Raw genomic sequence first — 18,968 nt, forward strand, 5'->3', positions numbered from 1 at the left:
AGACATCTTGGCACGACACAAATCAACACTGTCACTACTCCAGAAACCAACTAAGGGGTTAATTTAGTTTTCTGCTGTCTAAATGGCATTGTATAAACACAAAATCTTCAGAATATAAATAAATAACATATCCAGTCACATATTTTTTTCTCTTCCTTATATCCTTCGTTAAGTAGTAGAGAAACCATGAGTTCTCATTCATGAAATACGTAATCGATCATTTTGGGCTTAGTTAAGTTAGGCCTAAAATATTCTCCGTAATGTTTAAGAAATAATTATACCGCAGTTACAAATATAATTTACGTGAGAAAATTTAAATCAGGAAATATACGTATTTTCATTAATCTCAGAAAAACACTTTATTTATTGAAAAACAGCAAACTTTTAAAAAAGGATGTAAGTTTTTTTGTTACAATCCATCTTTTACAGTTTTGCCATTGTACAAATTCTAAATTTATGTGGCTAAACTCACAGAAAATATTAACATATCACTTTGTCTCCAACTTGGTAAATGAAAGGTTCGAATAAAGCGCCTAGTTCGAGAGGCGTAGGTGATCTAAGTGGCCGGTTTAAAGTTTTGTCATAACGATAAGTGACGTAAATTCGTAGATATGAAGTCGATATTTTAAAACATATAAATGATATGAAAGATTGTTTTTAACATAGCGAACCTTCCTGGTAGTTTAGAAAGATAGTCGTAGATAGAGAAAGGCTAGCGGGGTAGGAGAAAATTTTTCAAAATGGCTGTTGGTTCTGGAATGTATTACTATTATTATTTGAAAAGACAATAAAGTTTCTTAACTTTAAAACATTTTACAATCATGCACTTGTCTTACTCAATGTTGCTTATTTGCCAATCTGGATAATCGCTACAATGAAGATGAATGTTTATTAGATTGATTGATTTGGTGTTTTGAGTCCATTTTAAGAACAGTAAGGCTAATCGGGACTGGGCCTACAGTTTAAAGTGGGATCCGAACAAACCACTTATGTGCCTCCAACGGGTATCGAACCCTGGACCCCTTCATTACAATTGTTGATTAGATGAACTGGATGAAAGAACATGAAAGAACACCCAAACCAGGACTAAAAAAGAAGAGTTTTGTGGTGAGATCGGAAGCTAATCGCTTATTGTCTTAGTCACAGAGGTAACTAAAATCATCCAACTAGCAAGTAATCTTAAATTACGTAGGTGGGTACAATGCAAAGATATTAAAAACAGAGTAGCAAATGCATGTATAATATCGATAATATCTCTTTTAATACTAAAAGAAACATTTAAAAGCGGGAATTTTTAAAACTGTTGAGCTAATATTTTATTCATTCTTTTATTCATTCATTCCTTTATTTTGGACCTAACAGCTTTTATGCCGTTTTTTGTCCATTACAATATCCATATGAAACCTTCGTTACTAATTTACATTTTAAAATATCCGTTTTCCCCCTCTAATTCATAGATATTAGATTAAGAAACAACCATAACAAATAAACGTCCCCCATTACAATTGTACGCTACACTTCCTTAAAAATGACAACAAACTTTAACCCATCCCCACATCTGGATTAACAACCAAACTTGACAAATTTGTTGAAAATTGAACCTTTAGATTACATAAAGTTTTATGAGTGGGCCATAAGTGAGTTGTCACTAGCTAGCAATCGTTAGACTTTGTTTTGCCTAGCCTAGTGGAAGTCAGTTGTGAACTTTACTAGTGCGTATTACCCATAAGTCAGTCGACACTAGCAGTTATTGGAGTCTTGTGTGAGTTTTTGTGTGACATTGATTGTTTGTTGTGTCGTGTTTTTGTTTGTTGTTATCTGAGAAACAATGAATAGAAAGTTAGCTACAGAACAGCGTGTTTTTGTTTTGCAAGCATGGTGGAAACATAACCATAATTACAGTGATGTTTATGATATGTTTGTGGAACATTTTCCAAACATCAATCCTCCATCTCGACAAGATGTACGCAAATTGAATTCAAGATTTGAAGATTCTGGGTCGGTAGCGAAGCTTCCTCGATCAGGTAGGCCAAAGTCTGTCACTACAGAAGAGAATGTTTTGTGCAATCACCGACTAAATCTCAAAGGAAAGCGTCCAATGAGTATGGAATTGCAAGAACAAGCCTACGAAGGATGCAGAAAACACTGAAATTGAAACCATATAGGCCAATTTTACTGCAAGACCTAAATGAAGATGATCCGGATAGGCGTATTGAATTTTGCGAGTTGTACACAATCCGACCAAAAGCCGATCCCAATACTAAAAAATGAAGTTTTCCCGGCAAGGTTCGTGATGTTGAGCATCTGAAGGAACGAATCCAATCAGCATTTGAAAACCTACAGTCCAGGAAGATTTCCGACAAAATTTGTAGGCCTACATCAGTGTTGAACAGATGCAATGTTTGCATAGAACAGCATGGAAACCACTTTGAGCACCTTTTGTAGGTTCATTGAACACTACATGTATAGGATGTAATACCTATGTTGTAAATTACATTTGTATTTCCATTTGTATTTTCATTTGTTTAGTGTTATTTAACCAAATGCATTTTTGACAACTGACTTATGGCCCACCCGTATATGACCAGTAAGAAGACCAAGACGAAGATGGAGGGATAATGTTGAAATTGACCTAAAGGAAATTGGTAGGGATGGAAAAGAGTGGATAGATTGAAGGCCTGTGTTGCTGCAGCCATGAACCTTAGGGAGCAAGAAGGCTAGAGAGTTAGTTAAAGTTTTATACAAGATATTTCTCTCTCTATTATATTTTGGGCATTCCAGTATTATATGTTGTGCATCTGCACTTTCCCAGCCATGTTATAACCCTCTGCCCACAAATGCATTGAATGTGCTGGTAACATTGCAACTGATGTCATGCCTGGATTTGATTGGCTGTTATGCTCAGAGCCGCCAGGAGAAAACGAGCACGGTTTGTCTTGAGGCGACGGTCACTGGGGAAAGAGCGGTGTAGCTCTGACTGTAAACGTGTATGGTAAGTGTGGCGATATGATGGGGAATTTACGTAGTGTGGTTCCTTTAAAATTCTATAGTTTATTTGTTCATTTCTTTACCCTATATTAGGTTTTTGTTATTCTAACTTCTAATTAAATTAATATTAGTTTGGGTATTGAGGAACCTATTCTTAGAATTCTCGGTCGTATGGCCGCATTCACTATACACGCATTGACCCCTAATTACTTGTCAATTTAAGTTGTAGAATATAAATTTCAGTTGCATATCATACAGTTGTGTGATTATGGATATATAAAGAAAGGGAATTTATTTACTTTTTGATTGTTACAATTCTATAAAAGTACTTTGCACTGTTAAAATAAAAAGGAAAAGATCTAAGTTTCTGGTTTTGAATTCGTAACTAATTTCCTAGAATAATGGACTCTGATAACAGCTTGGTTTCACTGTGCCTCTGTATGGTAGATCCTGCTTTATGCAGTTGAGGTTGAGCGTGTTGAATATGAGTAAATGGGCCTTTTTTACATTACATTCACATTTCTTATTGTTCGTTATTCCAATTCAGGATAAATATTGCCTAGTAGAGTCACTCGGGGGAATATGCCCACCCCCTCGTATCTCGCGCAACGATAATGTTGTAGCAACTCTCCGACTCTTGTTTGAAAGCGCCCTCCGTGGTGAGACGAGGCAGCAAGTTTCTAGCTTGTGAGGAAAATCTGAAGCCATCCAGGGTTAATTTCATGAGGTAAGAAGACAATTTTTGAGGTAATAATTTTTTGGACGTTGCTGTATTAACAGTGTGCAATAATATTCACAAGAGAGAAAGAAACTGAATTATATTTGGTGTAAATATCAAGAGTCAGGGAAACATATCTGAAAAATGGTGCTCAGAGTTGGCAACCCAGTGATTCAATTTTCTGCTTGTAGCTGTGGGGTGATATGCCCACAGAAATTAAATACAATATGCCCATGGGTATAATTATGATAAGAAAGGACCACAATGTGACTGGATCAGTGTATTCGTTGTAGTATGTGGATGCATGAAATATGTACCAAATTCACGTCCATGTGTCCAACGTGCAATGCAATTTCTCACAAATGTAAACAGTAAAAGATGCTATGGTAAATTCAAAATAAATTAATAATTTTTGTTAGAAACGCTATGCTTGTCTGTACAAATGACGTTCTGTTTACGAAACATTCGTTAATAATCTTCCAGTTACTGCTGTGTATTATTTTCCTTTAAATATGTCATGTCAAGTATTACAACAATTGTTTCTTGTATTGGGCATTTTACCCCTAATGGTAAACAGGGGGTGATTTTCCTAAATTGTCATTCATCTGTTTATTTTTCTATGGTTCTTTTGCTATAAGACTTACAGTAATAAAACTTATAGGTAACAATAACAAAACATATAGCTTTCATTTGACATCCTTTTCATTGCGACACTCGTTTATTCAGCGAAGCTATAAACCGCCCAAAAAAATTGGGCGTATTCCACCGAGTGACTCTACACAAATGACCCGATCTCAGTCTATTAATTAATACAATTAATTACATTTCTCGTATCACGAACATGATGAAACCATGGTTTGTGTTTTGAGTTCAGCAAATGGTCTGTCTGTATGATTCTACAACTGTTGTAAGTTCATTTCGACAACAATCAAACCATTCATTCAAAATTTTCTCCTTTACTCTAGGGAAAAGATCAGTATAGTATTAATATAATGATAAGTTCGTAATATTTGAAAGGCATGCTGCTTTATTTGCAAATTCATCTACATGGTAATTGCCTGTAATATTACTATGTGCTTTAACACAAGTAAACTCAATAGTTTTTCCAGATTTTTGTATTGTTTGGACTAATTGTATAGAATTTATAATATAAGGGGATAATTTGTAAAGACTCCTGCTAATATTTTAACTGAAATTAAAGCAATAATAAACATATTTGGACAATAGCAAGTTATAACCAGTGGAGTGCGTTTACCTCGGCACTGATTATGGATAATCCTTAAAGAATCGCGCATCGTCCCCTCACTGCCCTTCCCCACACATATAGATGCAATGATTGCAGTGTTGTTTCAATACAGACAAAATAATTTAGCTCTTTACGTTTTTTGATTCATTTGAAATTTGGGATACTGGACGTGTCAGCTGAGGTAGGAAAATTTGCACAGTTGTAGATCCATATCTTTTGTATTTCCGAAATTACAGTGGTGCAAAATGATTGATTTTGGCAATTTCTTTCAACATCTTATTAATTTTGAAATGTAATATTTCGGCAATCAGGTCATCTCTAGAAGTGATCTGGACGGCGTTAGAAAGGTCTTGAAGGGCTCATTCACACGAGATATTACATTCCTATAGGGTAAAATAAACAATTGAAGATTGTGTAAGGAAAATTTTGTGGCCATTTTCTCAAAACACTGCTGTATACGATTTTCGCAAACATTGTATTATTGCTGATAATTCACTTCACTTGACATCCAGATACGTCGTTTCGGAACGTGATGCATTAACATGTACGGAACACAATGTCAACTCATTTCCGAAGAAAAGTGGAGATACGACGATACTGCATTCAGCCGACGATGTGTACACATAAAAGTAGAAATTAAGTTACTTTTTGGTCATAAATGATCAGTTGGCCGCAAGCCAAACTTTTTAAACTAGTGATTTGTAAATTAACGCAACTTCAAATTATAACTTACAACAAATGAATTAAAAAAAAAGTTTACTGCCCTCCCCTCCCCCTCTTCGCTCTTGCTCTGTCCTGCAAGAGAACGTCATAATTCGTCATTGCTATCACTTAAGATTTTGATGTTCAAACTGTTTTTTTTTTTGTTTCTTTCAGGATACTGTATTTTCAGTGTACTTTAATACAAATACAATGTACAAATAATAGTTAATCCATTTCAGGTTTATATTTTCGTACCGCTCTCATGGTGTGAAGATTCACTGATTAATACTCGCTCGTTTCGAAGTGCGATTTTCATATTTCGCTTGGAGTCAAGAAAATTCAATTTTAAGTATTTCCAGTCTTAAGTGACTACATGGTGTTGGGGATGGCAATGGACACCGTCTCCAACTGCCTTGTCTTTTTTTTCCATAGCTCTGTAATTTGACCTCTCTTACAATGATAGTACAAAATTAAATAAATTCAATCATGAATTTGCTAACAGGAGCCGCGGTGGGCGTCTGGCTGCCACGCGGGAGACCCAGGTTTGATTCCCGGGGTGGGTGTCTAAATTCCTAAGGTCGGAATTTTTCCGGCGTTGTCCCCGCATAAAGCACTCTGGAGCTCACCCAGCCTCAAATCAATGGGTACCTGAGGGCAACCCTAGGGGATAAAAGTGGCAGGAGCCTGCTGCTGATCACATCAACTCCAAAATGGCCGAGATCGAGAATATGTGGGGCAATAACCCCCTCCTCTAAATGTGCCTTCGTGGCACGGTACTGTATGAACGACGAACTTTACCTTACAATGGCTTTGCTAACTCACACACATAGTTATATTCTCAGCACGTTATCGCTTCGCTAATCTCTATCAAATCTATCTTCCGCATAGAAATTCTAGAACATGTGCAACTAAGAGGCTATTCTGTATAATAACCAAGTTCACGGCCGTAATACCACGCCCAGAACTTCCTACAATTCAAAAAATTCTCCTGTCTCCAGCGTGTGGATGGAGGCAAAGAGAAGGTCATTACCTCTTTCAATGCCGTTTGTCTGGTGAACAGGTATATAAGTGCTTGTGCCAGCTGGAATCATTACTTCAGTTCATTTCAGGAACGCAGAAGACAATTTACTCACTAGCCATGAAGGTAAGAAACATATTGAGTATACTTTGCCACTCCAGTAACAATTACGTAGAAGTTCTTTACTAGTACCATACCTTCACTGGAGCTACAAATTCTTACACATATTAATTAAAATTTGTAAGTAGCAATTAGATTGATGTGGTTTTCTTTGTATCTACAAGGAACTACTTTTTTAACCATTAGCTTTTATATACATAATTGTCTGATTTATTGAATTATGATTGATTCAGAGTTATATGAGTGAAGATGATGAAATACCTTAAAAACAATAATAAATTTCGTTACAAAGGGTTCAACGTTCAATTCCATTTTTCAGACTTCATTTATCGCACATATAAGAAATAATATAATACATTATAATGAATACTTCACGGTTTGTTTTATTAACATTTACTTTTGACTAATAATATTTATTAAAATATTGAATTCCAAGATGTCAAAATTGAAAGTAATACATTTAACTTATGGCGACATTTCTAATTCAAAATAACTCAAAATTCAACAATTTTTCTATTACTGATATCGCTACTAAGCACGTAATAAGTCTCACTTCATTGTATCCTCCATGCAACATAAGTAGATCGAAAAGTACATTTCAGGAACATCTTCAAGTTTAACTCTCCTTCTATAAATAATTCCTCCGAATATTTGCATGTGTTCAGGAACACAAAATTACACATGATAGCATATAGTTCTAATATTTCTGACAATGTTAAAGCAGTAATTTAAATCCATTGATCAATCATTGAGGGTTAGTGTGGAACTTGTGACGAAATATTTGAGCAAAGAAAATTAGAGCAAGATAATGATCAAATGGTAGTTTATAAACATAGTCGAAGATAGAGAAAGGCTAGCGGGGTAGGAGAAAATTTCTCAAAATAGCTGTTGTTTGTGAAATGTTTTACTACTATTATCTGAAAAGACAATACAATTTCTTAATTTTAAAACATTTTAAAATCATGTACTTGTCTTACTTTATGTTGCTTCTTTGCCAATCTGGATAATCGCTACAATGAAGATGAATGTTTATTAGATTGATTAACTTGGTGTTTTAAGTCCATTTTATGCACAGAAAAGCTAATCGGGACTGAACCTACAGTTTAAAGTGGGATCCGAACCAATTGTACCTTCACCGGGTAGCGAACCCGGCACCCATTTATTACAAGGAAAAGACGCTACCACTGCGCCATCGGGAAGGCCATAATGATCAAATGAGCTCAACTAGCTGTACTATACGTGTATGAGTGTAAAACTGGTACTGAAATCATTGCTATGTTGCATGATACTCAGTATAAATTCACAAAAAGTGCTGTTGTAACATTGTTACTTGCATGCAATTATTAATATATAAATGCTCTACTTTGGTTGTAGAATAAAATATTGTATTGATATAATGTGTTCTCAATAGAGCTTCTGGCATAAATAACTACGCCATTTTTACTGTTCACTTTCAGTTCGTGATTGTTCTCCTTGCCGTCGTGGCCGCCGCTTCTGCAGGCGGTTTGATTTCTGCTCTGCCAGGAATCGCCACCTATAGGACCCTTGGTGCTCCACTGGCTGCCCCCCTCGCCGCTCAAGTAGTCGCTCCTTATGCCGCTCAATGGGCTGCTCCTCTCGCCGTTCCTTATGCAGCTCACATTGCCGCTCCTCTCGCCGCTCCCATCGCCGCTCCTCTTGCAGCCCCAATTGCTGCCCCAGTTGCTGGTGCTCCGTAAGTTTACGTTAATATATTTTTCTTTGTATTGTGTGAAATATACAGCGAAATTTATGAAGAGAGCGTTGAGACGTTCCTGTTCTGCAGTTAATTATGATTTATATATTTTCAAAGTAGAAATAAAACAAAAACTCAATCTATCTGAAGCAAATTTACCAATATGCTAAAGTATTTCATTTATGAAAGAAATATACAAGTTTTTATATTTTGCAGCAATACGATAGTTTACTTTGCCGTTCAACTTGGAGGTATATTTCCAATTCTGAGGATATCAAATTATTTTGAGTAACAAGAGATTGTCAGTATTCGCAATTTCTATCAGTGTGAAAATTGTACTAATACTATGTATTAATTCGTTTTTTCCAGATACGTAGCTGCCACCAGAGGCGCTGTCCACACTGCTCCCCTTCCAGGACATCTTCTTGGCAGCACTCACATCAACACTGCCCCTGCTCCAGGAACCATTTAAATGGTGAAATTAGCTTTCTGCTGTTGAATTGGAGTTGTAAGACCATCAAATCTTCAGTATGTAAATAAATAAATTATCGAATCATATCTTTGCTTTTATTCCTTCCTTAAGTGGTACAACAGCCACAGACTGAATTAACCCATGTATTAAGATTTTCCGAGTTTCTGATTTTTCATTAATGAAACACATTAAGGATCATTTCGACTGAATTACATTTTAGTCCTTCTGTAGCACTATACATGTAATGCCATTATTCGATTTTGAGGTGTAGTATCTATATATACACTATGTGTTCCCGAGTCTGTTATTATAAAGCCACAATCCTATTGAATCAGCGGCATATATTTTCTGCATGAAGGAAAATTCTGATTGGCAAAATGTTTTATTGCAAATCCCCTTGATGATATAATTCATTCTTGATGATTATTGCAACAGATGTCGAAGTAATGCTAACCCCCTCACACAAATAGTAGTACGAATTATAGAGAGATTGTAGCAAAATGCGTCACATTTAATTGCGTCAGCAACATTTTGAAGCCTTTTATGCATCGTGTGCGTTAGGTAAGAAATCGATGGGAGCACGCAGTTGGAAACATTGCCTCACGTATACAAAGGATTTGTCAAAAGTTTCCTGCAAACTGTGAACACAAAATTTATGTATCTTTCAATCTGAGACGATAACTACAGGATTCAAGGTAACATTAACATTAACGCATCTGGAACAAAAACACTTTACGAAAAATGAGCTCTAAGTCCCTTTCAGTACGTATGTGCTTCGTGTGGTTTTTCATAGATTGATTGATTTGCTTAATTGTTTCTCAATTTACTACCACTGTTGGCTAATTGCTAACATGAAGATGAGTGATGATATAATGAAAGTGATGAAGGAATACTCGCAAACACCCATGCCCGGTAACCCTGGCGTCGTAGCAAGGCATGCTAACCACTCCGCCACGGAAGTCCGCTTGTGGTTTTTCATAAGTTAATGTATGCAAAGTGTATATTGTGCCAAGCCAGGGAATATTATCCTAGTAATGCTCAATTATGACAGAGAATGTATAAGAAATTTGGCTCTAAATAAGATATTAGACGGGAGGAAGAGTGTCACAAGAAGATATTCGAGGGTGTGTCACACTCTCTTTTAATTTTCCTCAAATGACTACCCAATATGGTATGGTGTCTTGGCACAGAAAAAATAAGTTTTTTTTCTGTTTCTAAGCTTCCTATGACGAACACCAGACTTGGGAAAACTTATGATTTCGAGGGGAAAGGCCCTTATCCGTTGTGACATGCCCTGCCACATAAAGGTTGTTACGGAGTTCTGGAATGTAATAGTAAAAGATGAGGATTGACAGGGCACGACACCGACTAAAATTGAATCCAGAAAGTCCATATCAAAATTTTACACTAAGAAAATAAATATTCTCATAAAGAGATTGTGTCCCAGTGGTTGAATGGTCAGGAATGGGAAACGATATGCAGTCACGTACTCGTGGAGTGCCCCTGGGTTGTTTTACACACAATTTGGCGTAAAGCAAAGAGAGAGCTGCGTAGGTTGTGATGGTTTGAGTGCAGACAGCTCGTGCCGGGGCATGAGCTCATCACCCGTGCGCCACGCTACGTTTTTTGCTCTCTTTCAAACATTTCTATTGCGACTTTTGGGAACAAATTTGATATTTTTCATGATGTCGGAAGGTCATCTTAACACCTCTGAAGTTGAAACGATGGTGTAGCTGACGAATATGAAATTATTCGAACTTTTTTAGGGCAGGGACTACCCCTAAATGTACTGATATTTCAAAATTTCAAAATGAGCATTTTTTTTTTTTGGCCACAAGTGTTAACAATTGACAGATGCACCGATTACGACTTACTAAGGCAATCTTAACTGAAAAAGATCATCTTAATATAAAATATGTTAAATGCATTGAAAAGTCTCTGGAAGCTTGTGCTTCGTGTGGTTGTCAGGGATTAGTATTTTCGTACATACGTGTTTGAAGCACGAACATAGTAGTGCAGCGCTAGAGTTTCACCTTGATAATATAAAAGATATGGGTTCTTTTCCTGGCTTTGGCAATTTCTTTTAATGAAAGGCTGATCTAAACATGTTGATTGATTGATATGTTGTTTTAAGTCCACTTTATGCACAGTTAGGCTAATCGGGACTGGACCTACAGTTTAAAGTGGGATCCGAACCACTTGTGCCTCCACCGGGTATCGAACCCGGGTCACCTTGATTACAAGGCTACGACGCTACCACTGCGCCATCGGGGAGGCTCCGATCTAAACATGTGTATCACTATAATTATTGATGGTATGGTTTCGAAATTGAGACACTTTTCTCTTTGAAACATTCCCAGGTATCACATTCGAGTTAAATTGTTTTATATGTTCTCCACATGTAAAAGCCTACCTAATTCACATCATTCTGAATATGGAATTTTGCTGGTAATATTATTTGACACTTATATTTAAGATGTGACACTTGAAGTTTTAAATTATCTGAATTTTTGTCACCTATCGTTATCACAAACATGGAATTTGACATTTTAAGTTCCACACGCCTCCTAAGCTACACAAATTTTTGGAATCTTTCACACACCAAGATGATGACCAAATGATATCCCAATTCTGTCAGTTTCGACACTTAATTTTGAACTTGCACGCAAGTAAAAATGTAGAAAGTAATACCAAAATATATATATGCATGTGTTTTTTCAATGTACTTATCTGAAAAAATATACTTTTCAGGGTTTATTGACAGAACAAATACGTAATTTTCTTGATATGGAAATTTTTTCAACTAAAATGTACTTCTCTTCAATGTTGTAAAAAAATCTTCTTTTCTAAAATTAGGAGAGTTTAGGCCAAAGTTAAGTTTAGTATAATTGATCTCCTCTTATTTAAAGTTGATTTTAGGGTTTGTCTTTTTAGTGTGTGTGTGTGTGTGTGTGTGTCTAAGAGAGAGAGAGAGGGGGGAGAGAGAGAGAGAGAGAGAGAGAGAGAGAGAGAGAGAGAGAGAGTATACATATATACCTGTACACTAAAACTCAAAATTGATAAATATCATAACATGGACAGTGCAAAAAATGCACTAAAATGTGATTGAGTCGAAATGAATCCATTATGTATTTCATTCAATGGTAGTTCAGAAATTCCGAAATTATTTAGAGTGAAGTTACTCGTAAATCTCTGGCTTATCTACAACTTAAGAAAGGATGCAAAGAAAATAGAAGTATTTTGGGATCGATAATTTATTTATTTACACACTGAATATTTGTTGTTCTTACAACTGCAATTCAATTACAGAGAACAAAAGTAACACTTTAGATAGTTCCTGGAGCAGGGGCAGTGTTGATGTGTGTGCTACCAACAAGATGTCCTGGAAGAGGAGCAGTGTGGACAGCGCCTCTAGTGGCAGCTACGTATCTGGAAATAGTAAATAAATAGATAATTGTAATATAACTTTCATACTTACATCATGACAAAGGCCACCGATTTCTATGATCATAATAATAAGGAATGATTAGGAGTGGAAATCATTAATACAACTCTTTACATGATAGGGTCTATTTAAAATTCAATTAAGCAGCTGAGTCAACTGTTGTGTTGAGGCAAAGAATAACATTTTACCTGTATACATTTCTCCTCTAAATGAATTACTGTATTTTAGCATTCTGTTAAGAAGCTTTGGATTGATTAGGTTTCTCTTTTATCCTCCTTGGAAAACACATTTATCAAAATTAACTGTAGAACCGATACCTCATAAGTCTCTCTATAACTGTCGTTGCATATTTCTGTATATTTTCAATATATTATCAATCAAAAATGAACAACACAAACTTACGGAGCACCAGCAACTGGGGCAGCAATTGGAGCTGCAAGAGAAGCGGCGAGAGGAGCAGCCCATTGAGCGGCATAAGGAGCGGCGAGAGGAGCAGCCCATTGAGCGGCATAAGGAGCGGCGAGAGGAGCAGCCCATTGAGCGGCATAAGGAGCGACTACTTGAGCGGCGATGGGGGCAGCCAGTGGAGCACCAAGGGTCCTGTAGGTGGCGATTCCTGGCAGAGCAGAAATCAAACCGCCTGCAGAAGCGGCGGCCACGACGGCAAGAAGAACAATCAAGAACTGAAAGTAAAGAGGAGAAAGAACGTAGTAATAAGTTTTCGAAGCTCTCTTGTTGTATCAGTAGAATATTTAATTATACAAGCATAGCATTTAAATATTAATAAATGCATGCATGGAACAATGTTATATCAGCACTTTGTTTCATTTTACACTGATTAACGTGATACAGTAATACAATTTACTTAAGGTTTTGGTATATCGTGTGGAACGTGCAGACTTATTATGATTTCAGTTTAAGTTTTATTGTTTTATACTCGTGTAATATAGTTAGTTTGACTCATTGATCATAACCTTCCTTTAAGTTTAATTACTTGAACATTTTGTCTTAAGTTTCTCACTTACTGTCTATAATTGATTGATGAATTTAATTGCAATAACTTGTAATCGAAAATATTACTAGTAATTTCCATTAAATTTGAATGTTGGCAGAAAGTTCAGAACTACATAGTAATGGAAGTACCCATGCAAGTATTCTGGGGTGTTATTTAGAGAGCAAGTTAAAATGCGAGACCTTCAAGAAATCCTGTGTTTCAATCTGTTCCTGTTACAAGAAGGAAATATAAGTGTGTTGCATCTTATTGTGTGCTCAATAGGCGTATAAGTAAGAGAAAATTGCTCAATTTTGAATTGACCAGAATAAGAAAAATCTCGCTACATATATGTTTTTTATGAGTTTCGGTCATCTAAGTCTGGATCATCTGTATTTCCATAAGTCAGATAATTATCTAAATAAAGGAGAATCGTTTGATATCACGATCCTGCAATAATATGACAAGGAAAGACACATCAGTCTAATTGCTATTGACAAATTATTATTTTTGTAAAATAATTTAAAGCTCTAGTGAAGGTCCGTAACTTTTAAGGAATTTCTCTTTAATTTTTGCCAGTTTAATTTTTTATTATTATTTAGTGTAGCTTTTCTGCTACTTTTGGCTAATCGCGACGATAAGGGTTGGTGATGATATGATGAAATTGATGAAATGATGCTCACAAAGAACCCGGGACTTCTGTGATTACTAATCACCAATGGAAGTCTGCAATTTTTTGCCGAACAAACTATACTCGATATCCTTCTTACCTTCATTGTTGATGAGTAAATTGTCTTCTGTGTTCCTGAAACCAACTAAAGTAACGATCCCAGTTGGCGAAATCATTTATATACCTGTGCGAAAGGCAAACGGCATTGAAAGAGGTAATGAATGACCTTCTCTTTGCTTCCAGGCATACAGAACACAGGATTTGTTTCGAATAGTAGGAAGTTATGGGCGTGGAGTAACTCGATGAAGTTAGCTATTATACAGAATAGTTAGTCCTTTTTTTTTTTGCACTTGTTCTGAATTTCAATAAGGATGATGGACTGATATAGATTTTTTTATTATCATGTTAACAGTAACGAATATGTTACATAGCAATGGGAGAAAAAGACAAAGTATTTGGAGGAAGTGCCTGTTTCTTACACTATAGGTATCAACTCCGCATTTGTTTGCAGTAGAAAATTAGGGCACCCTAAACCATCTGAATAGTACAAATGTGATGTGGATTGGTGCAGGTTCGTGCTCCCAAGGGGATTTATTATATCGATATATATTTAATCCTATAATAATTAGGATGTATAGCAAAAATCTCGTGGTTTGAAATGTGACAGGAAGAGAGGATAGGAGATAACTTTGTGCAATCTTAGTAACTTGCAAAACTGTCAGTTCCAAAGTACCAAGTATCTCCGTTTCCCCTTACACATACATGTCTCAAATCATGTCAGTTGCATCATACCTAAAATTGCAAGTAACTGGTTTTACGGACTTCATTTTTATCCACTACATTAATCTAATCACAAATTTCCTGAGAGTGTTGTGGTTAATGTTGTTGCAGTGTAATCAATAGGTCCAGGGTACTTCCTCGATGGTGTAGTGCTTACATCGCCCCATTGTAATCAAGAAGTCAAGCGTTCAATATACAGTGGAGAGACATAGCAGTTCGGATCTCACTTTGAGTTTAAGCTTTAAAAAGGTAATTGAAAGTATCCAAAACACACCATGTTCAGTTACTTTTTTTTATTGAATCATCCTGTAGGTCCAAGTTGAATGCACGAAGGGAATATATACCAAACGATACTAGTCATACTTGAAACTTGATACTGTAGATTCAGTCCTAATAGTCTCTCGGGATATAGAATGGAATTATAACAAACAAGGGTTAATCACAGAATTGAAACTATAACACATTTAATTTACGGTATAGAACTGCCAGATGAGTAAATCCTTGCGAATAAAATTTATAGTGCAGACATATTGAAAACAAGTTAACAATGTAGTGACATTATTAAAAACAAAAAACACAAAACACGCGTTATGCTCATATACTATCATACTTTGTCACATTAGACGATAATCTTAGAGATCTTGGCATATTTTTTTAGGAACACTGGAAATTTATCGTTCTTCCACCAAAGCTATGTAGCGTATCGCAATGTTATATTGTTCGGGTCAATGTTCTCAGCCTGTTTTGTATACATGCACATGACAATTAGGTTTTTTACATTTTTTAATTTAATCGTTAAATATTGGCGATTGTTTTCAGCACGTAATATGCAGAAGAAAGTTTCAAACATGACAGGACTCGAACTCGAGACGTTCATCTTATGGCAAGAGATGCTGAACATTACGCAAACGCCTTCGCAGTTACCATGCAATATTAATTGAACATTGACCATTGTGTAGTGCTTATAACTATACTTATTCTAACACTACGTTTCGGGAGAGACTTTTCTTGTCTTCAGCTGAACCTGAAATTTGTTATGAAGAGAAACAATTGTGCTGAAATATGAAGAAATATTTCCGATCTACTGGACAAGCAAACGAAAATTACCTTCCAAAATCTAGCATTAATGTTTTTCAAATCATGTTTCCACTCATGGCTTGGTTTAGTTTATCTTCTTTCCTAATTTTATCCATTTGATGAAAACACAACGGAAGATATTTCTCTGTAAATGTTGGAGAAGAAGAAGAAGAAGAAAAAAGGAAAGAAAAACCTACGAATAGCCACGTTCATGTTATGAGCATACGAACCTACATGTATAGTATAGTTATCTTAATAAGACTACGGAAAAAAATTTACGAATATTGGGAATACATATTGACAAAGAAAGGCCATTAAGCCTGAGCGGAAGAACAAGCTAGCCACATTCTCACAATTGTAAGAAAGACAGTCTATAAAGTTCAAAGAAAATGATGAAGCTGAGTTTATAGTCTAACCCGTTGAAAAAAACCCGACGTGATACTGTCTATATATAACTTTTTTGTCATTTCATTTGAAATGTCTTGCAAAATGTGTTGTCTAAATAAACATGGCTTCGTACTGTCTCGCCTAGACCTCTACAGTTGTTAACATGTTCAGTAGCAAGTTGAGTTCAATTCTATATCTTGCTTCGCACAACTCTATTTTGCCACTGCTGGTAGTTGTATTAAGCCACAAGTGTTTTGCATGTTTTCTTATCTGAGGTAGTGTGTTTTATTGCTGGCCAGTACCTGTTTTTCCAGTATTCACCAGTTGCGTTCGTTAATTTGGCCAGCTGGGTTAACATTATAATACAAATTAAAGGGGAATGTCATTATAATTGCAAATTGATGTAATAAGAACTTGTTAAATTCTCTTGTACCTCTGTGCAAGATGATCACTCTCAATGCCATTTAGAGTTTGAGAAGAACATAAATTACAACTTGAGTGTGGTATAACGTTCACATTTTTCCAGTAGTTGAAGCATTTAAAAATGAAGGTCGATCACATGCGTAATTATTTGTCTATTCCGGAGGTATATTCTAATAAATTGTACAATATTTTAAAATAACCTAGAATGAATTTTAATTAACTGTTCCAGATCTACGGTGTATTTCGTAAAATGGCTGATGACGTGAAAATTATTAGGAACCGTGATGGAAATATAACCACCTTTTCTCATCCACATGTGATAAAAAATTAAAATATTATTGTTGAAGCACAGATTAGATTAATATTTGTAATCACTCACAAAAATTATATATAGCCATTTTCTTCGAATTTTAAACAGCTTGATACGAATTAACATATTGTTCTGGGTCACAGGGAAGTTTCATTTAAACATTTAGGTAGAGCTTAATAATATCTGTTGGCTGAACCTGCTCCGTTAGGAGGGTAGAGATATGGAAAGTTGGTGTAAGGTTATTCACGCTTGTTCATACCTGGTAGGTGTGTGTGTTCTCTTGTCCTGATGCTTCTCGCAGACCGAATCGTGACAGTTGCCAAGGTTCTATCCAGCGACCCTCAGCTCACCAGACCGAGCGATCCTTGCGACTTGTAGCATGCTAGGCAGCGGTAACTCCGTGTTCCATCGTCGTAGTTCAGCAGTGTAATGTGTTGTAAAGTATTAGACTAATTATCCATGTAGCGTCGATGAGTGTCAAGTTCTAATAGAGAGTAGCGTCGATGATAAGCGTAGTTCGAATGAGAGCGAGCTCCGGGTAGGAGCTTGCTTTTATAATCTCAGGCGTCGAAAGGTTGTTAAACCTTTCGAACACGATGGATCTTGTTTAGATCCACGCGTTTGCCTTCCAGTTCCTGGTTTAACGGAAGTTACAAGTTAGCGCATTCTTGGGATCACTCGCTGGTCGGACAAGTTCAGGAAATAAACAAGTGTGAATATTAACATGACGAGGTTTTCTCGGATTAATAGTCTCCATATCTCTACAACATATACAATATATTAATCCCCGGCCGGTTCAAATCCGGGAACTTTTCTAACGATGGAAGCGGCCCCGGCGCCCACCCAGCGTCGAATAACATGGGTACCTGGGGGAAACCCTGGGGGGTAAAGGCGGTCAGGGGCGTGATGCTGATCACATCACCCCCACTCACGACCGGATCAAGAAATTGTGGGGCGTTACCCCCACACCCCCTATACGCCTTCATGGCGTGGTGCTATGCACAGGGGAACACTTTACCTTTTTTTTACAATATATTAATACTTTGTTCATCTTTTGTATTCTCTAATTGTAGTGTATTTCGTCCTAACTCCAAAAATATGGTTTTCAGTTTTGTTTAAATATGTCCTCTGAAGAGCTGAATTTGGAATCATGTCAACATATCTCCACTTCTAATCTTATTACGAGTAAAGTGGAGTCAAGTATCTCTATTTTACCGACTCTTTCTTAAGAGTTGTAAATATTCCTAAGAATACATTATTTATTCTCTCCTGTAAATTTGATGAATTGTAGTTACGTCCCTCTGGTTTTCACACAAAGATATGTGCATTAAATTTGAGTGTTTATTTCTTCTTAACCACTTAAACGAAACGAAATAGGTTATTTTACGTCGCCTTTCTGCCTATTTTTGCTAATCGTAACGATGTGGAAGAGTGATAATAGGATGAAATTAATGAAGGGAAACACACGAAGAACATCCAGTTCTGGTTCCAGGCTCGAAATCTCATTAGGAATGTACGTATCATTGTGTCTGTTTTATCAGTTCATCATTCATTCTTATAGTTGCGAGTAACCCAATATGAAATAAAGCAACGTACAGCAACCGAAATAAAATAATAGAAATAATGATACAAAGTTTGGTTTGATTGATTGATTGAATTAGGTCATTTACGTCTCTCTTCATCCACTTCTTGGCTAATGAAGATGATTGATGATGGTATGATTAAACTGATGAAGGGGCACTCACTAAGTACACCCATGCCCTGTCCGGTGTTCGAAGCCAGAACCCCTGGTGTCGTAGCGCGCTGTGCTAACCATTCACCCACGGAGGTCTGCGACACCACGTTTGGATATCACAGTACCGAAAGTATTAGGATCACTGTATCAAAGTTAGTACAACTTAGATAAC

General features: G+C 36.3%; 1 protein-coding gene across 2 annotated transcripts; it reads left to right on the top strand.

Annotated features, from left to right (window-relative positions):
- The first annotated feature begins 6,758 nt into the window (after positions 1–6,758).
- LOC145987810 (uncharacterized) lies at positions 6,759–9,055 on the top strand. 2 transcript variants are annotated; one of them, XM_083122535.1, is made up of 4 exons: positions 6,759–6,798; positions 8,250–8,402; positions 8,439–8,506; positions 8,876–9,055. In XM_083122535.1, exons 1-4 carry the CDS (start codon positions 6,793–6,795, stop codon positions 8,976–8,978), a joined length of 330 nt encoding a protein of 109 aa, XP_082978661.1. In that variant the 5' UTR covers positions 6,759–6,792; the 3' UTR covers positions 8,979–9,055. The 2 variants fall into 2 exon arrangements, with proteins under 2 accessions (XP_082978661.1, XP_082978651.1); XM_083122525.1 differs by having other exon boundaries at positions 8,250–8,506.
- The last annotated feature ends 9,913 nt before the right edge of the window (positions 9,056–18,968 follow it).

The sequence above is a fragment of the Lepisma saccharinum genome, chromosome 1 (assembly GCF_977018435.1).
Source record: "Lepisma saccharinum chromosome 1, izLepSacc3.1, whole genome shotgun sequence".
Lineage (NCBI taxonomy): Eukaryota > Metazoa > Arthropoda > Insecta > Zygentoma > Lepismatidae > Lepisma > Lepisma saccharinum.

Bases quoted from the DNA above. Each gene is read 5' to 3' on its own strand.
- LOC145987810 (XM_083122525.1), top strand. The intron at 8,507-8,875 runs GTAAGTTTACGT...CGTTTTTTCCAG, and splicing joins GCCCCAGTTGCTGGTGCTCC to ATACGTAGCTGCCACCAGAG.